This window comes from Phascolarctos cinereus, unplaced genomic scaffold, assembly GCF_003287225.1.
Source record: "Phascolarctos cinereus isolate Bilbo 61053 unplaced genomic scaffold, phaCin_HiC Scaffold_4;HRSCAF=312, whole genome shotgun sequence".
Lineage (NCBI taxonomy): Eukaryota > Metazoa > Chordata > Mammalia > Diprotodontia > Phascolarctidae > Phascolarctos > Phascolarctos cinereus.
The window spans coordinates 182664844-182691781 of NW_027555847.1; the positions used below are offsets into that span (position 1 = coordinate 182664844).

General features: G+C 40.5%; 1 protein-coding gene and 1 pseudogene across 1 annotated transcript in view; both read right to left on the reverse strand.

Moving 5' to 3' along the window:
• Window positions 1-303: 303 nt before the first annotated feature.
• The window catches only part of KLF9 (KLF transcription factor 9), a 28375-nt gene continuing 1740 nt past the window's right edge, over window positions 304-26938 (reverse strand). Inside the window, exon 2 of the mRNA XM_021001854.2 lies at window positions 304-3691. Within this exon, the coding sequence (XP_020857513.1) occupies window positions 3462-3691 (230 nt within the window). The 3' untranslated portion in view covers window positions 304-3461. The remainder of the gene's footprint in view (window positions 3692-26938) is intronic.
• Window positions 15100-15198, reverse strand: LOC144457356 (U6atac minor spliceosomal RNA; annotated as a pseudogene).

Consider the following 26938-nt stretch of genomic DNA (forward strand, 5'->3'; position numbering starts at 1 on the left):
GCATTGACTGGTGCTGATGACCTTACATTCCCAAGGAGGAGTAATGTTGATAGGAGAATATATTTTCCCTCCAGCTCATACCATAGTTGTGGTGGCCTCCATTCCACCTACCTCCTTAAATAGAAATAAAACTCAAAATATGAACAATTTGTCAAAATACTTCCTACAATGGAATGTACAAAAGTCAAGGTGACCTTCATAACTACTGTAAATAATGCTTCCAGAGCCATGGATACGATGCCTTCTTCATTACAACAGCTGAGACCTGGGCCTTCCCATCACACCATGGCTCAGATCAGTCAATCCATTCATACCATTTTATTGTTTATTTGACAACTTATATACATATGTACAAAATCCCTACTGTCAGGATACTTTCTCTTTTTTTTTCCATTTTCATTTTGATTTACAAAAAAATGGGACAGCAAAATAACTTAGGTCACTAATACTGTACAAAAATAAAACTGATTAAACAGTTGTCAAGATTGGTATTTTACAGTGTTACAGATCATTTATCTGTAGTGAAAGAAACAGTCTATCCAGAACGATGAGTACTGTGCTAAATCTATCTGCAAACTGACAACTAATCGGTTTTCTGTAATTATAAGCTACCAAGTATAGTTCTCAAAAGAAGCATGATGTAAGCTATACCTTTAAGCCACACCATCTTTCCACCATGAGGAAGGGCTTTTCCCCCCCTAATCAAGGAGAGGAGTTAACGCTAAAACTACTGTTTTCCCAGAATGACAACTACATACAGTATTATTAGATAAAACACTTTTTTTCTTTCTTTTTAACACCTGCAAGTCTTTCAAAAATTCAGTTGGTTAAAAAAGTAAACAAAAATTACTATCCTGAATTTGGATTTTTAATAAGTTAAATCCATGGTCTTTTTAATATAAAAAGTAATTACTTCATAGTTTTAGTGTTCAGTGAACTCTAGTAATCCTATTTGAACTATATCAAGATATAGTCATTCTAATCAGGATGTTGGTTCCTGTCTTGTGAATTTTAAAACAGGATTTATCACAAAGAATAAAAAGTAGCCTTGAGTATACCCGGTTTGTCATGGTAACAGGTAAGAGAATATCAAATGTGTGTTTTACAACTTGAAAAGGTTAAGTAGCAACTTTGGGGGGATAGGGGAGGGAAGTAAATTGTGCATCTTTATTTTAACAAGTGCTGCATTTGTCCACAGAAGTGCTAGACAGAAGCCACAAGCAGACTTTTAGAAGGATCGTGTCGATTTGACTTGGCTTTTTTTTTCTTCTTTTCCCTAATTTCTTTCTGGGGGGAGGGAGGAAGATGAGGTTTTGGAAGTTAGTGAGTTGCTAGGCAACCACTAATTCCTGAGTCACCAAAGGCCACATGCAGAATGTCAGTGAGCACAATCATTCTAGGAGTTCAGCAGGAAACAGGCAACATGCCTATTTCATATGGAAGAACAAATGTCTCTAACTCAGTTTGGACACAGAAATGAAAGTTTGGTTTTAAAATAAGTGTTTCAAAAAGCTGAAACAGAGGTAGAAAGTGTTCATTATTTTCCTGACATGCTTTCCCTGGGGAAAATTCATTCCTTTTTTTTTTTTAATTCCTTGGACTATTCCAAGTCCCAATGTTAAAAAGCAGTTCTCCTTACAGAACTACAAACACAACACTGGTAAGCAGACCAAGCAAGCGACTTTGATGCTCCCCCTCTCTGGGAGCCTCATGCCGCTGTTGCTTCTGCATTAGAAGCAGGCTTCTGTCAGGTAAAATAATGTGTTCACTATAGGCATGCACCCTAATCTTACATGACAAGCTCTACAAACATGTATAAGTTAGAGTGTGTACCTTAGCTCCCTGTTTTAAAGATCTGATAACAAAATGCTCAGAAAGTTTTATTTCTGAAAAAAAAAAATGTAAACATTTCCCCACCTCGCTTCTATTTTTCCTCCTTTGAGGTGTCTGTTTCAATCTAAAAAAGCAGTTAATTTTTTTTTCTGGCCACTTAACTTTAAAGGCCAAAAATGCAGTTTTTAGGTCCGTGCTCTACTGTTGACATAGTGGTTCTTAGCCTTCGTAGACACCTAAGTTCAGTACAAGGTATGTAGTGGTGAAATTTATGCCATAAAAAATATGGTGATATGTTTTCAGGGTGGTACAGTAATCCAATTGCCTATGCTCTCTAAAAGTGGCTGCTATGAGGGTGCTCTCTGAAATCACCTTAGCAATTTTCATCATCATCACCTGCTGAGTATATTTATCTTTCTAGATCTCTGCTCAATTTTCCCTTTTTTTTTTAATAACTCTTGCTCCTGTGAGTGGGGGTTTTACATGAATGTGGAAAGAAGAGACCTTTAACCCACCAGCAGGTTTTAAGACGTAGCTGCTGTCAGGCACCCATTCAAACAAAACACAACAGAGGAAAAGCCCTGCCCATCCGTGGCATTATGGTACAGTAAGATGATGTGAACAGAAAGGATAGGAAACCCTGACCAAGTTAGTAGAGTTAAATTCAGATCTGAGCTGCTTGCATACCAGTGACCCCATCTTGATCATGATTTCCTAGCCTGTACTTGGCAACAAATGGCATAGATCTATTAAATAAGCAGGTTTATAACATGATGCCAAAGGGGATCTTTGATCTCAACTTTAAAATATGTGCTTAATTCACTTGACTTTTGTAACAGCAAATAAAAGTACAGCCTGGGTTCAAAAAGAAGAATTCATATAAAGAAAGTTGTAAAGGGGTTGAACTTAGCATAACCTATGAGAGAAAGGTTTGTCTTTAGCTTAGTGGAAGTTGAATGTCTGCATACCCACCGCCTAGGAGTTGTCTCTGTTTTCCAGTCTTTTGAGGGGTGATCATGCTGTAGTAGATGTGATCTTGCTTCCGTAAGAGAAGGCTGTGTTATCCATTTTTATTTCCTAAATTAACGTGATTCAGAGAGTGGTCTTGCTAAGGAAATTTAAGCACACTCAGCGTATACATCAAAAAGGAAAACGAAAACAAAATTCTGAGAGAGATAGCAAGCAGAATGGCCCTGGAATCACTATGTGATCACCACAGGTCGACTCACCCAGTCAAACATATGTACACCAGTGTTTTGATTCCTTAAATTACTACCCCTTTCCCCTGAGCCCACCCTCTCAATCCCTCCCTCTCCCTCCCCCCCCCCCCAATGCATCTGCTCTCCCGCCTTAATCAGAGATGGTTTAAGACTGTTGACTCTGCAACCTCAGGTATATGTGCTTAAAAAAAATGCAAGGAGAGAAACCTCTGAATGTTGACTGTACAGCAATTGCCTTCCTGTGCTGAAAAGTGGGCCACTTCTGGGGCTTGTGTTTTTTTTCCCCATTTGTCTGTTTGCCTCTAAGGGTCTTTTTTCTTTCTTTCTTTCTTTCTTTCCTTTCTTTCTTTCCTTCTTTCTTTTTTTTGTCTTTTTCGCTGTCCTGACCTCCCCTGGTACATCCAGGTCTCACAAAGGATTTGCAAGGGACTTTTTAGATCGCTTGATCATACTGGGGTGGAACTCAGTGTGACGCCGGGCATGCTTGGTCAGATGGTCACTCCTCATGAAGCGCTTTTCACACAGAGGACACCGGAACTGCTTTTCACCGGTGTGGGTTCTGTAGTGGCGGGTCAGCTCGTCTGAGCGGGAGAACTTTTTAAGGCAGTCTGGCCACGTGCAAGGAAAGGGTCGCTCACCTAGGAGAAGGGAATCAAGACAGTATGAATTTTAAAAAATATATATTTTAAAAGTCACAGGATCATATACCAAGAGCTGGAAGGGACCTTAGCTGTCATCTAGTCCAACCCCCTCATTCTGCAGATGAGGAAACTGAGGCAAAAACTTGCTTAAGTCACAAAGGTAGTAAGCATCAGAGACAGCCTATAAATCCAAATCTTCTGATTCCAGAATAAGTATTCTTTCTCCTGTTTCATACTGCCTCCTGTAAATCCATGTGTGCTCAATACCATGGTCAATAACATTAACTTGGGAAAAGCAATGACATAATGTACCTTATATTATATGGCATTTTACTGATTATAAAGGGCTCCCCCCCCCAAATTATTAAGTGCTTTCCAAGAGATTCTTTCATTTGAACCTCAGAACAACTCTGAGGCAGGGAGGGCAATTATAATTATCTCCACTTTACAGATAGGAAAACTAAGGCTCAGTACCTACTTTACTGAGGCCAGGCAGAAAGTGATAGGATTAGAACTCTAATCTGCCATAGTTCCTTTTCATTCCTTCCAGCTTCCTGAAGTTTGAGAAATTCTTCAGGGAATAAGTACGTTCTACACAAATGGAACTGGTATTTAGTACTTTTCCCTGGTCACACAAAATCTTGGCGATTAGAGGAACTCCTCTTTTTTCTTCATATTGAGTAAGGAACTTATTAGTCACTAGTTTTTTGGGTTTGGGTTTTTTTTTTGGTCTTTGTTTTTCTTTGTTTCATTTTGTTTTATACCTAATGAGAACCTAAAATTGCAGCCCTGTACCATATTTCACAGTCATAGAATCTTAAGGCTGGAATAAACCTTGTGGGTCATTTAGTCCAATCTACCACCTGCTGCAGGTATCCTTCCTCCAACATAATATAATAGCCAGGATTTATATAGTGCCTTAAGGTTTTGTAAAGTACTTTATAAATATTGCATCACTTTTATTCTCACAACTGCTCTGGGAAATAGGTGTGATTAATATCTCCATTATACAGATAAGGAAACTGAGACAGAGGTTAAATGCCATTCCCAGGATCACAGAGTTAAGTAATGTCTGAGGCTGGATCTAAACTCAGGTTTTCCAGAGTCCAGATCAAGTACTCTTTCCACCATACCACCAAGCTGCCCACTAGGCATGTGTCTACTAAATGGTCATCTACCCTGTGATTCAATAGTTACCAGGGATAAGGAATGCATTACTTATTGAAGCAGTCCATCCTCTAGCAGTCTGTTCAACTGTTAGAAAGTTCTTTCTTATATTGAGCCAAAATCCACCTTGCAACTTATGCCCACTGGTCCTAGTTTGGTCCCCTACAGCAGCACAAGAAGGATCTATTTTGGTCCTTTCATGTGAAAGCCCTTTTAAATATTCTCAGTTTCATGTCTCCCCTTAATTTTCCATACTTCGGGGTTGATACCCCTAGTTCCTTCAACTATTCCCTATCAAGCTTAATTTCCAGACCCTTCATTAGCTAGCTGCCTTCCTCTGGGTATGCTTTGGTTTGTCATGGTCCCTCTTAAAAATGTGCTGTCCAGAATGGGAAACAACATTCCTGATGTGATCTGACCAGCAGAGTGCTCCGTGGGACTGTTAAACCCCAGCACTGGGGGGTACATGTGTATACATTTAGAAAGGCCTTGTCCCCCATGAACACAAAGAGGCTAAAGGAACTTAATAAAATGAAATCCACCCCCCTCCCCTTTTATGAGGATTTCTCCCCACCTGCCTGCCTACTCCTCATGCCTTTCCAAACAATGGTCAAAAGTGCCGCTGATGGGAGATTTTGCATACATAGACCCTTCTCTACTGAACTTCCTAGAGGCTCCTTTGGTAGGTGCAAGGAGTGACTATTTTTCTCACTCCCATCCTCACCTTCCTGGAGCCCAGAGAGACTCACAGAGGCTGGGAGCTGTCCAGCGTGGTGCATCTGAGTCATCCAAAAATTATTCATTCTTTTTCCTCAGATTCTCTAACCTGTGCCAATGAGATGCAGAAATAAGGATAATAATAATAATAATAAATAATAATAATAATAATAAAAAACGCTATCACCTTAGGACAAGCTATAATTAACTACATGCTCCCCTCTCCCATTTTTTGTTAAGAGGACCATTAACCATAAAGAACCCTACCACAGGCTTGCTCTCATCTAGACTAAAAGACAGGCCAGGCTAGAATGTAAAACTGAATAACTCCACCCAAGATTGGCATATCTTTTTACAGTTGCAAGTGAGCCACAGAGCACACTCCAAACCAAAAAGCTATGCCAGTAAAAGGCAACCATAAACCTTTGAATCCTGAGTTCTACATATGAAGGATTAGATATTATAGTAGAAGTTGGGTGTGAACATTCAAAAGCAACAAATGAATAATGAACAATTAATGAATGAATGAAAAGGCATTTATTAATTGCTTACCATATGCCAAACACTACACTAAATGCTGGAGATACAATAAAAACAAAGACAGTCGTGGGCCCCTTGAAGTACTCATGATGGCAATAAGGTTTAAAATAGCTCATATCTTTTGCAAACTCCAGGGGATTAAACTGTACTGTATATTACTGTTTAGAATGTTGGGCTCAAAGGTATTAGACTACCCAATGCATATGTGTGCTCCTTGAGGGCAGGGATCAGGTCAAATATTTCTTTGTATCTCTTCCTCACCACCCCTACCCACCCCTGCCCCACAGTGCCTAGAAGTGCTGAGCACATATAAGGTGTTCAATAAATACTTGTTTACTCTAAAATGAATTAAACACAGTTGGTTCTGCCTATAATGCTGCCCACTCAGGTGAGCAAAGGGTTGAACGGTGTCCCACTACCAATCTACTCTAGAGTCAATGGACTGCTACGAAGAAATATTTTATTTGTTATTTCATTTTGAGACTAAAGATAAGAATTCTTAGCATACAGAAACAAAAGCAGTTTAACAATGCTAACCTAAACCAGTGATTTATGGAGAACGTATTATTTTAACTTTCTTATGTTCGTAAGGCAGCTTTATGGTAGTGATATCCATTAGAAATTTCCCATGCAATGGAAACAGATATATGAAATAGTTGGATCAGAAATGTATATGCATCTCATTTAGAGGTGTTTCATAAAGACTTACAGTCAATAGTCAATCAACTAGTTATGAAATTTTGTTTAAAATTTCAGGATTGCTCTCCTAACAGGAATAATTTCATGTTTGTTTGTTTTTCTAAATTCAATTGCTTCTCAAACAGCCACTGTCACTGAGTCATATCCCCCATGCTCAAAGCATATGGCAGAGCAGAAACCCACAGAGCTATGAGCCATTGAAGGCCGTCAGCATCTTCTGTTAGGCTTCTTTGGAAAAGAATAACTCATAAGTTTCCTCCTCACCCTGCAGTCACAAAGCTGATTTTCAGTGCACTGGAAAAAAAAAACAACAACCTTAAATTCCCAAGAGCTATCTTAAAGAAAATGGTTATTGAATGTTTATCCATCTTCTGGCATTCTCTTGAAAGAACAATTCTGAGGCACGCACCTAAACTAGCAAATATCCTCTTTCCACTTAAAGGCCAATCTCTCCATTTCTCTAAATAAGAGTGAGAGAAATTTGTGCACCCTATTATATAATTTACACAGCACTAAACCAACATGCTTTAAAAAGAAATATGCCATATTATTACCTATAAGTGAACTTGCATTTTAGGCCTGGAAAACTAAAGAAGGGAGAAGAGAGTTAGGATGTCATGGCATCTTCATAGAATCATAGACTATTAGCAGTTGGGAAGGGCCTTTAGAGAACACTGACTAAAATGCCTTCATGATACAGATGGAGAAACTGAGGCCCAGAGACATCAAACGATTTGTCCAATGTTACAAGCCAGTTAGTGGCAGAGCCAGGGACTAGAACGCCAAATTTTCTCACTCTCAGATGAGCTCAGAAGGAAAACATTCAACATATCCCAGCACTGGAAGCATCATTTTCTTTAAGGGGACAGTCATACACCAAAGAAACTGTCCAATAAAGCAATTTACACTGTCTTCCATAATACATCTACATCAGAATCAGAACTTTTCCTTTTGAAAAAGCTTAACACACCTATCAACAATGCTTTGTATCTATTACCAAGAAAAGGCACCCAGATCCTATAAACACAACCAACTCAACTTTACAGAAAACACTATTGGATAACCCAACAGGCATTCTGAACTTTCACTGTTTACAAGCTGCTCTCCCTCCTTTTATTTCCATACTGAATTGAAATTCTCTAACAAATACTAAGCAGAAGGGAAAAAATAATCATAAAGTTGCTTGCTGTACCAGGTATAGGCTGGATCTTTTTTTTTTTTTAACAGTTATCTATTTCCCAGGGGACTCCTTTGTCTTAAATTCACTGTTGCCCTTAGTTAAGTTCAGACAAACTGGAAGAGATATTCTTTTTCTAGATAAGGATTTTCCCACTTTCCTCAAATAAAGCATAATTTTTAGAGAAATGATTTTACCTGGTGACTAGCTGACTGAATTTCAAATTAAGCTGATTCTTCTTGGTCAAAATTCTGAAATGAAATCTTGATATTTGATTATGGGGAATATCTTAGTGGTGGATAAACTCAAAGAAGAAATTAGCAGGCTCTTTTCTACTTTTTTTTATACTCATGTCCACTTCAGGCTTAGCCATCTGCAATTCATCCCAGAATCAGGGAGGTCAGAACTATTTCAGATGTCTCTCCCCATACCTTCATCACCATCTCCTACCTCCCTCTTCTTTCCCTTCAATTTTCCCTCCTCTAATTTAGTCAGAATTAACTTTGGTAAAGGTAGGGAGAAGAAAAGTTCTAATGCTTCTACTCCTATTCTATAGAAACATTCTTTTGAAAAAAATCTTAACCATGGAGATTTTGGCACTTCTTTGAAAGCAATGGAAACATCAATTTCTGCTGAGAATGATTGTTTTTGGCAGATTTGTAGGAATGAGACTTTATTTTGAAAGACCTGGTGTTAGTGATTGCTTAAAAGCAACCACAAATGCACTGTAGAGAAGATCTTAATAGGGGGTTTGGAGATGTTCCTTAAGGTCTTCCAAACTGGGTACGTGGGTCATCTGCACATGCATTTTTTTGGGGGGGGTTAAGGCAATTGGGGTTCAGTGACTCTCCCAGGGTCACACAGCTAGTGTCAAGTATCTGAGGTCAGATTTGAACTCAGGTCCTCCTGACTCCCAGTGTGGAGCTCTATCTACTGCACCACCTAGCTGCTCCTGAATATTTATTTTCTAAAAGAGGATTTCATCTTTTGTAGAAAAATGACTCATTTACTAAAGGCTACTGAAGAGACAATGAGAATGGTCTTTGGCGACAGGCAGACCTCAAATCCTGTTCCTGGTTTATTTGTGGTGTGTTGTCCTGGGCAAGTCATTTCATCTGAGCATCCTAGGGAAACTTCTGTAAGACTGTAAGGTGAAGAGTAGATGCTAGGCTACACTGGCACAGGGAGTTTTCTCACTGGGAGTTCCTTAGGTTAATGGAATCACATCTGTTCCCTGTCCCCAAAGCTTCTTCCATGTATTGACAGGAATGCTACTTTCTTAGAGTCCATGCCAGCAGAATTCAAGCCCTGGGAGGGCCTTCCAATCTAGAAAAGTGTGCAATATGGGTCCAGCAATGACCTAGGTACCAGGCCAGTTAATTTAGCCGAGGTTTCTAATCAGAAGACTGACCACAAAGGGTCATAGATTTACAGCTGGGAGGGTGCATGAAGGTCATTTTTAATGAGGAAACAGGCACAGAGAAATTAAGTGACAGAAGTGAGATATGAATCCGTGGCCTCTGACTCCAAATCCAAGGCTCTTTCCATTGTACCATGCTGCTTAATGATTGTAATGAATCTAGGAAGGCCACAAGATAGGTGGAGGAACTGTGATCTGCATTAGTGGTTTTAGACCCATAACAACAAATTCATGGATCCTTAAAGTATTGATATGTAACTGGAATACTTCCTAAGCCTTACCAATTCCCATGCCATGTCTCCTTGCCTAAGATCACCTTTTCTAAGTCCTCCCTATTAGTTAACCTGGACTCCATTCCTGGGTTCCTTATGTCTAATAGGTCAGAATGTATTGTTATTTATCATTTATCATACTGTTTGAATCTAACTTTATGTGATTAAAGATAGTTTGAACCCAGGATGTTCCCTGGGTAACTCTCTAGGAATGCCATAGATGGTTATAAGGAATTTTGTGTTCTCCCAGTTTCTGGATCCACCCAAAACATTCTTATTCTGTGTCTCCATACCCAGGTCTTGTTTTATAAAAGTCTACCCAAGCTCATGTTATGGGTTCACCCAAATTTTATTGAATGTTTGCTTTTTCTGATATCCATCTCAATCTCCCTTGTTTTCAAGTTGCCCTCTGGTCAAAATTGCTTAACTGTGTTCCTGTGGTTCATGTGCAGGTATCCTTGTCCAAATCCTTTATAACATATACCTCCCAGAGCCTAGAGGAAAGGGGAATCACATCTTCTTTCTGGCTTGTTCCCCTCTACCAAACAACCTAATAAATTTCTTTGTAAAATTATTTCATATTTTGGGGTTTATTCTTGCAAACAACATCAGTTTTTGCTTTAGTTTGCTGGGGCCCAGGCCTCTCCAAGTCCTGCGTCCACACCACCATAATACTCACCCCACCCCTTTTTCCAGCTTCCCTTTATGTGCAGTCTTCCCCCACTGTAATGTAAGCTTTAAGGACAGGCACTATCTTGCTTGCATTTGTATCCTTAGTGCTTTGCATAATATCTGGCACGTAGTAAGCACTTAATAAATGCTCACTCATTAATCCCACCTTTCTATCTTTCTCTAGCTATCTCTGTCTGTGTGTCTATGTATCTGTCTTTCCAAGCTCTCCGTCTTAAGGTCCCTTCCATCTTGATATGGCAGAATGGTCTTGCTCTCTAAAATTAGTTGAATTGTAAAGGCAACTTTTCCTAGATTTAGTGCATCTGGTTTCCTTTTCTCTTACCCACCCCCTTCCTCTTCCTTTTATATTTCTACCTGCAAAAGAGAACACCTTTCACACCTGAGCTGCCAAGATAGCAGTGCCAATGGTGTTGGCCAGGGAGATCACTTACTGAGAAAATGAGCAAAACAGAAAGAGGAAGAAAGAGGAGCAAGTCTCAGAGAAGCACACAAGCTCAAAAGTTCTTGTCTCTAGGGCTGCTCCTTTACAAATAGCCCTAGAGGTGTCCTAAGTCATCGAGACAGCTTATAGATCTGAGAAGAGAGAAATACAGCCATCCAGTTAACAACTGGAACTCTTCTAGATGTAAAAGCAGTAATTACTTGCAGATACAAAATCCAAGTGGTCACTCTTGCCTCCTAAAAGTGCAAAATATTCCAGTTCATGACCAAAAAAAAAAAAAGTTTCCAGGACCTTCAGGAAAGAAGTCATTTCTACTCATGCTAGTTTTGAACATCTTCGGGAAACAAAAATCCTGTTTTCTAGTAGTTGACTAAACAGAGATATAAAGATGAAATAGTCTGATATGCTTTAAAAAAAAATAACACTGCCTGAATGTCAATATCCCATTTCATCATTCAATCTTGTGTAACAATCTAATCCTCTTTGTGACTTAGTTTTCTTACCTGTAACACAAAGATTTAGTAGGGCAACCAGACAATCCATAAGTAGATCTTTAATGAGGATTTCAGATCTAGAGCTAGAAGTGACCCCAAAGACAATTTAGTCCAACATTTTATTTTACAGATGAGGAAAACTGAGGCCCAGTAAGGCCCTTAATTGCCTAAAGTCACATAAGTATAAGTAACAGAGGCAAAAATATGAATTCAGGTCCTCTTACTCCAGAGCCAGGGCTTTTCCCAATGTGCCAAGCTGCCCCCTTTCCTTATCTCACTCTTGGAAGTCCAGAAAGTGGGAGTATATATATGACATTCTTGCTCCCTGGTTCTAGCCAGTCAATATCCTTAACACTAACCCTAACCTTAAATACGCCTTGCAGTACCAGACCCAGTATTTACTGACAGCGGGAGGGTGCGTGTGCTCGTAGTAGTAGTAGTAGTAGTAGTAGTTTATTTTTAAAATCACGTGTGACAAGTATGTATATGTATATGCGTGTATATGTCTGCACACATATGCATATACATATGCATATTAATCTGGTGGTACATACATACCTGCTGGTGTATATATGTGGGGGCCACTGCCCCTCTTCACAGTATATTTGTATTAATTTTTCCCTAATTTCAAACTTGTAACCTAGAAAGCTACTTTCCTTGGGAATGGAGTATGAACCATAATGGAGTACTCTGAACATGAAATTGGCATTTACAGTAGCAATTATTTAATTCTTTGTACTTGTATCCCCAGCACCTAGCATGGTACCTGGTACACAGTAGGCATTTATTACTTATTGACTGATGGATAGGAGGAACTGAAACAGTATCTGAACCAGGGAATTCCTGAAATAAAATGGTGGGAGGGCTACTAGAGGAGGTTTATGCTAAGGGATTGTATAGGGTCTTACTGTGGAGCTCTCCTGGAGAGGAATCATGGCAGCCTTGTTTGCAAAGTAGAAAGCCAAGACATTAGTTTAAGGCCAAAGGTCAATAGGTGAAGGCATTTCATGAATAAGGAAAGATGCTTTTGGCTAGTAAATTTGCTTTTGGCAAACCAACTAGGACTAAGGGGAAAGATTAAAACATCATAGCTCTAGAACTGAAAGAGAATTTATAGGTCATCTAATTCGACAACTTTATCTTACAAAAGAGGAAACTGAGGCTCTGGGAAGTGAAATCCTGCCCCAGGGACCTTAGATAGCATCTAGTATAAGCCTCTCCTTTCACAAATGAGAAATCTAAAGGCCAGAGAAGTAAAGGAGTATGTCCTACAGGTAGTAAGCAGCCACTCAGACTCAGGAAGAAAAACCCAGAAGAACCAGCTATCTAGAGGTACTTGTAGAACATGAGAGCTCTTATAAGTCTGGGGCTTCCACACCCACAGCTACAATCAGCAAAAGAGAAGGTCGAGAAATCAAGCGCCTATCCCAACCAAAATCTACATCAAGAAAGGCAGGGCTAGAGCACATTCTGCACAGACCAATATGACCAGCTGGCCCCAAGAAGACTAGAAAGAAGTTTAACCAGGGCAGAAGAGCAACTAGGAAAAAGTTGGGCTAATCCTCCACATATCTGCAAATCTGACAAGGCAGAACAGTTAGGAGTTCTGTAACTTTGTAACCCCACCGTCTGATTATTATTTACACTGTTCTCTCTCTCCCCCCACCCCCAATCTTGCTTCCCTCAAAGAAAAAAAAGCACCAAGTCACCTACTTGAGTTCCAAAGCTGACTCTTCTGTTTGTTTTCTATGTGACCTTGAGAAGATCACATAATCTCTCCAGGCCTCCATTTCTTTATCTACAAAATGGGGGAGGTTTGATTAGATGACCTCTCAGGTCTCCCGATCTAGACACAGGAGCTTACTGACTGAGAGAGGGTGGTCTGCCCTCTTCAGAAAGCAAGTCTCAGAATGAGAGGAAAGGCCTGTGTCCTCTCCTGAAGGCTGAATGGGTACAGAGCAGGAGAGATGAGCATGAGAAATCAGTAGGAGAGGAGAGAGAACCTCATCTAACAACTTGCAGAAAGAGAAACACCAGCCTCAGATATTTACTAGCTACGTGACCTTGGGCAAGTCATTTAACCTCTGTTTGCCTTAATTTCCTCATCTGTAAAATGGGAATAATAACAGCACCTCTCTCCTCTTAACTGGTCTGAGGGTCAAATGAGATAATATCTGGACATAGTAAGCACTACATAAATGCTGGCCAGTAATCATAGTGTCATACACTTTTTAGGTTCAATTCAGCTCAATTAATAAATTCAACAAACATCTAGACTTCACATATTTCATTTTCTAAAAACTGAAAGTTTAAATCTATGAACTTGTGGACATGTAAAACCTATCCCAATTTATGTCATGCCCATGTGATATGATATCAACCAATTAATCTGCAAGCATTTACTACGTGCCTGCTATGGGCCAGGTACCTGTATCAGGTGCTAGGGATACAACTACAAAAAAAAAAAATTAAAGGACCTCTACTACAAGAAGCTAAACCTTACTTTTCAAACAAAAATACAGATTAAAGCTTCTTGGTATCATTAGATGAAAAATAGACAAATGAATTCATGGTCATAAAATTCAGAGCTGGAAGGATCATATATAGAGACTTAGAAGGGACCTCAGAGGTCATCTATTCCAATACACTCTTTTTACAGATGAAGAAACTAAGGCCAGGGGAGGTTGTGCTCCTTCCATTGTACCACAATGCCTTCACCCTTTTCAACCCAACTCACTTTTAGAGTTGAGGAAACCAAGGCCCACAGAGATTAAGTGACTTGCCCACAGTCACACAAGTATTCAGTGTCAGAGTTAGGATCTGAATTCAGATGGGTCCCATGATTTCAGCAGCAACACACTCCAGCACTCTTCCTACTGAACCATGACGTTATCTAATCCAACTCCTTCATTTTACAGATGATCTAAGAGACTTGCCCAAGAGACCTTCAAAAGCAACTAGTAAAAGACCCTTATTTTACAGATGAGGACAGTGAGACAGTGTCAGAGAGATAGAAGTGATTTGTTCAACATCACAACAACTGGTGATAATGTTGGAATTAAAAACCTAGGTCAGTGGACTCCCACTTCCATATTTTTTCACTTCAGTGTCTCAAAACACATTAAGAGGCCCCCAAAGTGGTTGGTAATATTTTAACTGTGCATCTGTTAAAAAACACGGAGACAGTGAAACATGAACACTACAGCTAGAAGGGCCCAGTGTTCTTAATCTTTTTTTGTGGTGCAGCCTGCTGGTAACCATTCTAGAAATTTCAGGTTTGGAAATCAGCAAATCAGGGCTTGATTTATTGTTCTGTTGATTGTCTAGACTTAAGAAAGTGATGGAGAAAATGTTAATGATGCACATTAATTTAAAAGTGTGTAGGGTGCCATACACCTCCCCCCCAACCCCAAGTTAGTTGTTAAATATTTACCAGTACATTACTGCATGGAACCCTGTAACAGTCTGATGAAATCTATGAATTCCTTCTCAGAAAAATGTTTTTGAATGCATAAAATAAAATATATAGGGATTACAAAGTAAAATATACTGAAATCATAAATATTTGTATATTATATATCTAATATATAGAAATACAATTATCAGGAGCAGCTAGGTGGTGCAGTGAATAGGCCCTGGAGTCAGGAGGACCTGAGTTCAAATCCGGCCTCAGACCAAACACTTGACACTTACTAGTTGTGTGACCCTGGGCAAGTCACTTAACCCCAACTGCCTAAAAATTAAAAAGAAAAAAAAGAAATACAATTACCAAAATATTTATCAAACAAATTCATACACTTTGGTTAAGAACCCCTGATTCCAACTATGATCTCATCTGACTTCATCAAGGGAAATGCTAAGTTTTTCTCCTTTCATATAATACTCAAAGCTCAAAATGATTCTTAGTGACCACCTAGGTATATAAATTGTTTTCACCTGTGACATGTATAAATGAGGCAGCTAAGTGGGACACCTAGCCAGAATGACATTTGGCAAAGAAGAAAATAATCTAGAATACTTTTCAGCTGCTAGCTGGGGTCCAAATTGTTGGTGAGTGAATAGGCAGAAAGACTATTATTCTTAGCTGCTATGTGAAGACCTTTGGGTTTGATGGATAGATGGTTAAAGAAATCATTAAGAACTTGTTTATAAGGCTAGAATGACCCTAAAGTAATAGTTTTCCAACTTTTTTTCACTTAGGGATCCACTCTTTTCTTTCCCGTAATACAGAACTTAAGCTTCTCAAGACCATCCATTAGAGTCTTGACTAGGAACAGGCAAGAGGCATTTTTTAAATGTTACTATAAAGGGCATAAATTATAAAGATATATTTGTCATGAGGACAAGATTATTTCTAAGGTCTTTTGATGTCACTTACATTTTTAGTGCCCCAGATAACTCTCTAAGACTTAAAAGTTACAGTTCAGTGCCAACTACATTAGTTTGAGAGAATTTCCATACCAATTCTCCACAATAAAAAAGTCATAGGCCTCTTGTGTATATATAATATGCATACACACATGTAAATAACACCAGTATTTGATAGTAGTTTGTCCCAATTAGTACAAAAATTGGTATTTGTATACCAACACTGGCATGTATTTACCAACATACAGACGCAGTCAATCAAGTTGCACGTGTTACAGGAAGGCTCAAAGCCTCTTTTGGACAGTGGAGGGAAAGGAGGTGGGCCTCTCCCTTCTGAACCTTCCCTAGGGCACAAGATGCTGTTGCCTAAATTGTGTTATCAGCTTTCAACAAAGGGCCACAATTCATCTGTAATTCAAATGTAAAGAAAAAGCCCTGGGAAAGAGAGGACCAGCTTTCACAGATTATATCCAAGACACAGCTCTAAATATAAGTTTTGCTTTACTGTTTCTATTGTAACATCCCCCTACCTTGAGATATTGGGGATAAAAGTATCTTTTATTTACTGCCACCATGCACCCCAGACCCAGCATGGGTTGAGGAGATTTTTCAACTGGATATCATCACCTTGACCATGACCACCCAATTTCTCTTTGGAGTTTTAGTACTCCCTTCCGAACTGCAATGCCTCTTATATAAACTGAGAGGACGATATCAGGAAAATAGCCTAGGGGATTCATTGGATTATAGTTAGAACTGAAAGGGCCAGTAGAAGTCACTGAGTCCAACCACTTCATTTTACAGATGAGGAAACTGAGGCCCAGAGAGGATAAAGGACTTGCCAGAGGTCCTACACATAATAAGTGCCCGAGGCATGATTCCAACACAGGTTTTCCTGACTTTAAGTCCAGGGCTCTACCCATTACAACATGCCAAAAAGTCTAGGTCACCCCCATTCAAAAGCCTGGCATTAAGTACCAAGACCACCAAATGGCCAAAGCTCTGGTATGTGCATCTCTTTTGAAATTCCTTCTTGTCTTTTCTCCCTTAGGTAGAAGGCCAAGAGTGTCAACCAGAACTAAATCTCACCTGAAATGGGGAAGAACCATTCAAGGAGGCACTGCCCCACAGTATCTTTAGCCTAGGCTGTGGTACAATGTAGGATGGGAGGCATTACGCAGAAACAGGACCCATGCTCCCCTCTAATGAGACAAGAGTGATTTTCACTACACACGCATCTATAGCTAATGACAGTGGGGAAATAAGACTGGCAATAAGAGGAAAAACCACGCTGTTCCCCAGCACATCCTTCTCCCTTCGTTACTGATGTTCAAATAAGCAAACTAACAAGCAAGCAACGGTCTCAAAAACCATAAAGCCTCACAACAGTGTCAGTGTACGGCTCTGAGCCATTTCTCTGCCTGTGTTTTTAGGAGTTATTTTTAGGGGCAGGGTTTTGGATTTTTTTTTTTTTGCCTCTTAAGATGATTAGGGTGCTATGGTTATGTACAGTGCAGTTAGCTATCTCCTAAACTCCAATATAAACTGCTAAATAAATAATTCAGTTTCATGTACTATAAGTCTTTATTATTATATATTAGCGTATAGGACACAAATGCTCATGTTAACATGAGACATTTATATCCATGTCTCCAGGCAATTAAAAAAAAAAGAAAAAACAATCTCAAAGTCGGATCAAAAGAGCATCTAACCCAAGGCTCTTATCTATTTACTCCACTTGTATCTTTGGAACTAAATTCCAGAGAACCCATCAGTAGGGGCCCCCAAAATACAACTCTTCAAACAGCTATGGGTTACTTTTTCTACTAAAACATTGTTCTTGGACCTTAGGGCCTATGGCTCTAATCCATCCAGAATGGTAGAATGTTATGACCTTGGAAAGGTCCATAGAGCTCATCTAGTCTAATACCCTCATTTAGCAGATGAGGAAATAGCCTCAGAGAGGTGACCTAACTTGTCCAGGAAGAAAGGCAGAGCATGTCACAGCTGGGGCTCAAACACAAATCTAGCATTCTTTCTATGTCTCCTCCTACTAGTCCCTCCTGCACATCTCCTTCCTCCCAAAATGGGGCAGAATAAACAGCAGAGGAAAGCTCTATTTTATTCCATACTTGGACTATACTATCTGCAGTCTTAAATGATCATTTAAGATATGGGTTATCTTTGGATGAAAGGAAGTGGCTTCTGCTCTGACTCAAAGGAGGAGGCAAAACTCAGTAGCCAAAGAAAAGGAAGGATAAGAGTGGGCAAGCCCTGAAGTTGCAAGATTACGCTGGCCCAAGCTTCTTCAATCGCAACCGAAAGCTATGCTTAGAGAAAGCAGTAACAGAGAAATGATTGTCTGATTTTGGGATCAGATCCAACTGGGCCTTGGGAGAGAGGGGTGGGGTCTATCCCCATTGGCAGGAAGCCCAGATAATCCAACCTGGATCCCTATAACGTCCAGCCTCAAGACTCCTGGGAAAGACTACAGATGCTTCCATTGCTCAATGACTTATCTACAACAAGCCCCTTATTTAGTCCAAGGTGTCTCAGGCATCCCAAGTCACAGGATCAGAGATTCAGAGCTAGAAGGAAACTTTGGAGCCAGCTAGTCCAATCCTCTTACTATAGGAGGAAACTGAGTCCCCTCAAAATTAAATGGATCAAGAAAGAGCAAGAGGCAGAGCCAGGAAGGACCCCAAGGCCTTTTTGACTCCATATCCCTTACTCCTTCCATAATGCCAAAAGAACATTTTTCAAAGCCTGTTATCAGAATTGTCTGAAAGTTATGGCTGGAATATCTGAAATTTTAATCAAAATATGAGGAAAGCAAGTGGTCATGGGCAACATATGTGAATTTTAAGGAGAAAGAAGTTTTTTTCTGAGAGCCCTCCTCTAGTACAAAGAGCCCCTCATCTTGAAAAGGTGTCAGAAAGTGAAGCCAGAGCCTACTTAAACCCCTACCCCTCCTATTCAATAGTCTCTATACACTTTTTCAACAGCAAAGATTTAAAGCTAAAATGAACCTTAAAAGTTACTGAGTCCAAATCCTTCATTTCATAGATGAGACACTTGAGGAATAGAGTGATTCTAGGATCACACATTTAAAAGAAAGGGGTCTTAAAGGCCATCTAGCCCAACCCCCTCATTTACAAACGCGGCCCAGAGAGGTTAAGTTACTTGCCCGTCATCACACAGCTAGTATCTGACATGGCATTCATTCCTGAGAAGCCAGACTTGGCAAGGGAGATCTGATGCTGAATTTCTGCATCCATTTTGGTCTTTTCTGCCTCACTGGCACACTTGGCAGGAACTCTCTCTCCCAGGGGATTGCTTGTATAAGCCAGAGGTGAAGAAGGTAGAACCTAGATTAACATTTGCCCATACTTGCCTTAACATAAAACAAGATGGTCCACATTTCAGATTTCGTTTGTTCTATAAAGCTGAAATTCCTTTCCCACCACTTTTTTTTAAAAGGTCATTCTTAAATTTGCTTTAGATTTTATATATTTACTTTCTCAATCACCATAAATGTTTAATTTGGTTATTCAGAGACAGATTTCATTCTATTGTCCAAATGTCCTGTTATTCTTGGTTTTATCCAGAAGCAGAAAGGCTGGTTATTCATGGGTAGACAGTAACCTCCTGGACTCAGCAACTGTCATATGGGTATGCTGGAAACAGTGTCCAACATCCTTCAACCTCCAATCTCAGGGCCTAATTCTGAGTTCCCCTTTCCCACATGCCACATAAGATTTCCAATAGTCTTATCACTAAGCTTAGGAAAAAGGAGTCCTGGTCACATGCCACAAGCATACACTTGACTTGCAAATGGAAATAAGTGGCTTTCACTACTAGAGGCATGAAAAATATATGTCTCTCTTTCTTTCTCTCTCTCCTTATGAGTTCTCTCTGTGGGAAACCCAACTCTGAAGGTCAGAATGCACCGATTTCTCATTTGCTCCAGTGATTTGCTGGAGGGAAAGGTTGAGGCCAGCATTAAACATAAACATAAAAAAAAGAACTGCTTAAAACAGCATCCTAATGGACTCTCTTTGCCTTCATCAGTCAAATAGCATTAAGGACATTCTGATGTAATGAAGGCCCTCAGGAAGGGTGGGGTCAGAAAAAAAGGTGGTTGCTCATGTGAGGGTTTGCTATAGGACAGCCAAGGGAGTGCCCAAATACCCAGAGGTCAGGGGCCACAAGGCCCAGGGTGGCAGCCTCCAGATGAACTTCTGTAGTTCAGCCAGCTGAACTATCACCATCTCACCCAGCTGACAAGAGGTGGTATAAGGCTAGGGAGTTAAACCTTGGACTGGACTGGGCTATGTCAGGCCCCAGTAGAATCTTCTCAGGAATGTCTTTACCAAAAGAACAAATTTCCATCTGTTTGGGTAGGCCCTCTTTCCCCTCAGAGATAGTAGTTATGTTTCACACAAGAAAACGGACCAGGACTGTAGTGTGAAGCTCAGCGGGGTCAGGGGCCTGCTCCTTTTCCTTTTCGCCATGTTTTTGGGCTTGTGGTTCACAGCACTAGAAAATGCCCTTTCGCAATGACCAACCCAGTAAGAATTTAAGGTCTCTAACTCTGTCCCAGCAGGAGTTAGAACAGAATACTTACATTTGGGCAGTTTTCTGTTGACTAGCCTTTTTATGTACATTATCTCATTTGATAGGCTTGCTAGGGAAACATTAGATAAGAGAGGGTTGGGCCTTATGAGGAGAGGGGTTGTGGCAACCATGGGATGAAATTTAGAGAGCTTTTTTTTTTTCCTTCTGGGTGAGAGTAGCTGAAGGAAAAACTGAAGAGCTGGAAGTAATGATTACTGGACATGGAGCTTATTCCATCCAGAATGCTAATAACTGTAAAGTACCAAGTAATCAAATTGATGGGTTAGAAAACAAGCTCACTCTAAGGCCTGCCAGGTTGTTTTTAAGGACTCCTGAAAGAAGAGATACTGGGAAATCATCTGGCCATTTCCCCCATCCTCCCTGGCCTGGTGAAACTGCAGGAAGACCCTTTGATTCACTCTTTTCCCAATATATAATGTGATTATCTGTGGGAAATTCTATCTGGGAATTTCCCATAGATATTACAGAATAGTTGGTTCTTGGAATATGCCTATGGTGTTAGGGCTGGAATGTAAATCTAATGGATACTCATTTTAGGGGGCCAAAAATCTATTTTCCTCAGGTTATACTCTTCCTCTAATGCTCCTGAATTGATATGGGTGTTATACAATAAATATACCACCATACTTAAAGGGTTGCTGTGAGCAAACCTTTAATTCCTATACAGGATCATGCATATAAATTTGGAAGGGACCTCAGACACAATCTGGGCACAGAATCACAGAATCTGAGGGTTGGGACATCAGTGGCCATGTAGTCCAACTATACTGTGATCACATCACCTGACAAGTCATTGTTCAGCCTACCTGTGCTCGAAGAGCTCAAAGGAGGGGGGACCCACCAATGCCTAAAGCAACCCATTCTCCATTTTTTAAAAAGTCCAACCTCCTCATTTTACAAATGAAGAACTGAAGAAAAGCCCAAGATCACACAAGCAGTGACAAAGCTGAGATACAAACTTAGGTCTGATGACTTGAAATTCGGTGGTCTTTCCACTATAGCACATTATTACTTTAATAACTACCTCTCACCCTCCCACTTTCCAAGTCCCCCAACAGCTGTACTTTCCCTCTTTCTACATATATTTTGAGAAGACAATCAAGGAAAATGGCTTCACTGAATAATTTAGGCAGCTTTGTCCTTGCCATGGCAGACAAAGGGTTAAGTGAAAGCGGTAGCCAGCTGCCTGCCATTGACCATCAGGTCTAGGCAGCGGTCACTCTTCTGGCTCAGAACTTCCACTTCAAGTCACCCCTTCCTTCTTCCACCCCTCCCCAGCCCATTCTGGCCTCCCTGCTCTGAGCTACTGGAGCAGAGCGGCCAAGTTCTCCTTGGCATTCCCACCCCAGGGTGCACCTCCCATCTCCCTGGGGCCAGAACAGCCAGCCTAGAGCTTCAGATGTAGCAGATGCTGATCCTTTCCATTTTTTTCTGGTCATTTGTCTTTTGCATGTGGAGCTCAGCACCAAACCCTGCCCTTGTATAAATCAACAGGCCCTTAGTTATGCTCTGCAAGGCTGGTTACACAATCCGATGTGCTTTTGCTCTAAACCTAACACTTAGAAGGGAAAGCAAAAATTTTTCAGGTAAACGTTACCTTGCAGTCTCTGGCCAATCATTTTTTCCCTTTGCAGCCTGATGCCTGCCTGAAGTCTCTGGCTCTATTTCACTAATGTAAACTTTTTTTTTCTAAAAGAATTCAGTGAGTTTTACATAACAATGCAAAGGTTAGGAATTACCTGGCAGCTAAGTGGTTCGGTGGATAGAGAGCTATGTTTGGAGTCAGGAAGACCTAAGTTCAAATCCAGCCTCAGACACTTACTAGCTGTGTGACCCTGAGCAAGTCACTTAACCTCTGTTTGCCTAATGCACTGGAGCAGGAAATGGCAAACCACTCTGGTATTTTTGCCAAGAAAACCCCTTCCAGGGCCAGAGTTGGACATGACTAAAAACAAACAAACAAAGCCCCTGTTTAGCTTCAGTTATTTCCCCAAGACATAACAGGGCTACTTAGATAAAGCCACAGTAATGGGATACTGACTTGCTCCATCTCTGAGGGCTGGCATAAGAGACACAGGGTCAGAGAGTCAAAGAATTATAGATCAAGAGCTGGAAGGGACCTCCTCAGCATATGAAGCTCAGGTAAAGTAAGTGACTTCTCAAGGTCACACAAGCAGTAAGCTCTGGAGGTGGGATTTAAACCCAGATCTTCTGACAGTCCCTCAAGCAGTTGTCTGGATGGCAAGGGGGAAGACAGCAATTTGAGCCAGCATTTATTGTGCACCTGTTGTACACATGGCCCTATGTGTTCATCCTCAGAGGGGATGAGGTCACCTTTGTTATGAATGAAGGGCTCCTTGGCACACCTTGATTCTTGAGGGCCTTCTTTAAAGTGAATGCCCAAAATCTGGGGCCCAGGATGGAAGAAAGACCTATGCTCTAAGGGTTTTGACTCCTAGTTAAAGCAATAGGTCCAATGCCATCCAAATGGCTCTCTTCAGGCCTTGATCAGTAACATTCAATCAGATGGCTACAGTATTTTTCATGGAATAAGTAGGTAAAAAAGAATCCCTGGCCTCCTTTAGGATATAGCTTAGGTGCTACCTCCATCCTACCTGAGGCCTTTCCAAATCCCCATAGACATTTACCCTCTCGCCATCTTGAAATTACTGTGCATTATTTTTGTTTTCACTTATTTGTGTAAACAAAATATCTGTTGTAATGATTCCCTAGTAGAATGTAAGCTTCTTGATGGTAAATTTCTGTTTTGGTCCTTGCATGCTCAGTGCCTCAGCACATAGAAAGTAGTTAATCAATATTTGTTGACTTGAAGGTGGTGGGAAGAGAGAGAAGATAACAGGAAGAGAAAGAAACAGATAATTGAAGTAACATTTTCAAGAAACTGTGAACTCAACCAGAATCAAGGTTACACACTGTTTTTTATATGTCTAGCCAAACTGCCTTCTACAAACCTTGTGGGGTGCACTAGCAATGATAAAGGAGGTAATCATAAAAAAAAAGAGGGAGGGAAGCAGAAGCCACCCTTAAGATTTCAAATGCCCTTCTGACCTGACAACCAGGCCAGCCTGATGGGTCATTTTTTTTTTACTTCAAATTGGGATCTAAGTATCTCCTCGAGTCATAAATTTAGAACTAGAACCCTAGAGGTGATCTAGTCCAACTCCTTTATTTTACAGATGAAGAAACTGAGGCTAAGAGAGGTTAAGTCATTTGTCCAAGGTCACACTGATAATGAAGGACAGAGTTAGGGTTCAAACTGAGGTCTTTGATTCCAAATTCAATGATCTATACTACTCTACACACACACCACACACACACACACACACACACACACACACACGTATGTGTGCGTATGGATTTGGAACCTGAGGGCCTGGGTTTAAACCTCAGGTCAGCTACTTCTAACCTTTGTGACCTTGGGTAAGTCACGTCCTTCCTTTAGGCCTGAACTTCTGTCAGCTTCAGTTCCTTCATCTGTAAAATGAAGTTGGACTAGATGGCGTCTAAGGACATACCTGGATCTAAATCTATGATCCCATGTTAGGATATATACATATGTGTGCATATACATGAATATGGGATACATATTTATACTCATATTTACTTGTATAGCAAACCATGTGCAAGTATAGGCTTATATAATTGTGTCCATATACCTATTATACATATATATACACACATATATCATATATCTACACATTGCACATGTATAATATGTGTATAAACACATATGCTTTCCTACACAAACATTATACATATCACATATATGTACTATATAATATACACACATGCGGGCAGCAAGGTGGTGAAGTGTATAAAGTGCCAGACCTGGAGTCGGAAAGACTCATCTTTCTGAGTCCAAATCTGGCCTGAGACACTTACTAGCTGTGTGACCCTGGGCGACTCACTCAACCTGGTTTGCCTCAGTTTCCTCATCTGTTAAATAAGCTAGAGAAGGAAATGGCAAACTCCTCCAGTATCTCTGCCAAGAAAGCCCCAAATGGGGTCACAAAGAGTTGGACATGACTGAAACAACTGAACAACAACATATACATACCTTCACATAGAAATGTAATTTCTTTTATATGTGTGTGTGTGTGTGTGTGTGTCCCCTAATCATAGGATTATAGACTTAGAAGTAGAAGGGACCTTTGATATTATCTAATCTAACCTCATTTTAAGAATAAGAACGTGAGGCCTAGAGGGGTGACCCAAGGTCACAAAGGTTGGAAGTAGCCAACCTGGGATTCAAAGCCAGGTCCTCTTACCCAAAATCTAATGCGTGTGTGTGTATGTGTGTGTGTATAAAATAAACTCTGTGCCTTTTTATCCAAATGACACTAGACAGATGAACTGTGTTAAATGTGTCACCTTCCAGACCCACTAGTAGTGCAGTTAGACCAGCCTCAGTATTTGGGGTGCAACAGTTTGTGAAATATGGGTGCTGGGTAGAGCTGGGGACATAGCTCTTACATAGAACTTGCAGAGAGAAGGAAGAATTTCCTAGTGAGGCCTCTGTCGAGAGTCTCATAATTTGTAGGCCATTATTATGTAATTAATTTCTCTTCTTCAGAATCTAGCACCAATAAAAACCACAATTCTTGGATGATCTTTCTGTGCAGAAGACAGATCAAGACTGAGGAATTTAACAGCTAATCTTACCTTGAAACTGCATTTAAAGCTTTGAGTGGGTGTGCCACCAAAAATTCCTTTGGCCACTACAAGGACCCTTACTTATGGTATCTTTAAATCTGCTTCCTGCAGTGGAAGCTCGGTCCACATTCCATTTACATGGGCCAATGGCCCTATTCAACGACTGCATTAGGATTACAGGCCTGCAGATTATAAACAAGACACCTGCAATCACCATATTTATAGTTTTTAAAGGCTGCCTGGAGAATTTTAAATGGCTGTCAGCAGATTTTGGTGGTTTTTTTTTTACATGCTAGGGTTAACATTTTCACAATTTTCACTAGGCAAAACAACCTACGGAGGTAGCTTGAGGTATATGATCTCATGGCTAATTGAACAGCTGCACACAGACATAGGGAGTAACCATTTCTGAAGAAACTAAGTATTTAGGAAAACCATTCCACCAACAGTAGCAGGGATGGAAATTCTTGTGCTCTCTTTGTAAGTCCTAGGAAGCAACAAGAGAAGCTTCTTCTCACCCTCCCACTTGCCCTAATAGGGGCGTCCAGAAGGGGAATTTCGACCTTTGGGCCCATTCTATCTCCAGCCTCTTTGTTAAAGGTGGCAGTCAGCAATGATGTGGACTCCTGCCTACCAGGGAACAGGCCTGAGCCTGCAAGGCCCACAAAACAGCTGCTAGATGATAATCACCTCTGGCCAGTAAAGTGCTGTGATGCAGTGATCAAAACTAAAGTTAACCCAGTGATTTAAACTAAGAAAAACCCGTTTTAAACCTTAGGTAACAAGCTCTAACATGGAGAAGGGTGGGGGTGGGGAGAAACCTTATCATGAAAATATGGGGAATAGTTACCTGGCTTTTCTTTGAAAACAAATTCTTAAAAAAAAACAAAACCAAAAATAAAACGAACCCCAATCTATTCCCATTCTAAAACTGAAGAGTGAAAGCATTACCTTCACAGTTTCCGTTTACTGCCTCAAAAAAGCTCTATTAAATGCTTTCTTCCACAACACAGGTAAGTCTTCTAAATAAGGTGTCACCATAATAGTGACTAACAAAGGTGATTTCACAGTGGCCAGGACCAGGGCTGTTTTATCAGAACAGCAGGTGTTAACTGGGCCCTCTAAAAAGATGGTGGATTAAAGTCTCATAGTATTAAGGTCTTACAACTTTTCCCTGGCGTGTCTGTCTAACACAGCCAGATTTGGCTCATTAAGGGACTTGTAAGTCTCCCAAGGAGGATTTTATACTGCGGATGTCTGTCTTCTCACTGTCAATGATCCAGTTCTTTACTCCATTTACTATTTTTCATTTTGCTTTACCTAGGAGTGTCAGTTCGACATTGTTTCTAATAAGAGCCTCCTAACATTCATTACTAAGCCAGGACCTCTGAAATGAACCACGCCCTGAGTCTCACTGCTAGGCTTATGGGTGGGAGTGACACACATAACTGAATAAGGAGAATTAACTCAGATATCTGATTTGGTAAGGAGCTAACCAGCAATGTAGTTGGCCTGTTGTCCATCATTTGGTCAAAATGCTCTGCTGCCCTAAGCAGTGTTATTTTAAACCTCTCCAGGGACTCTTGGCCAAATTTAAAGCCATCTTGGCAAGCCCAGAAAAGTAGCCAGTATAAGGCTAAATGAGAGACGCATCCCTAAATGGCTGTCTATAAAACCTTCGATTTTGTCTCATTTACTCCAGTTCCACAAAGGGAAAGGTGAGGAGAACAAGAAAGATACTATTTAACTGCCTTTTTGAATTTACCTACCCAGGCAGGATATTCCAATTGTAGGGGTGTGGGGAGCCTTGGGAGTAAGAGAGGAGAGAGGGAGAGAAGGGAAAATGAGGGGAGGAGAAGGGGGGGAGGGAAAGAAAGTGGGAATGGGGGTGGGTCAAACAATCTGCTCACCTCGAAAGCCACCTCACAAGCCTTTTTAACGCC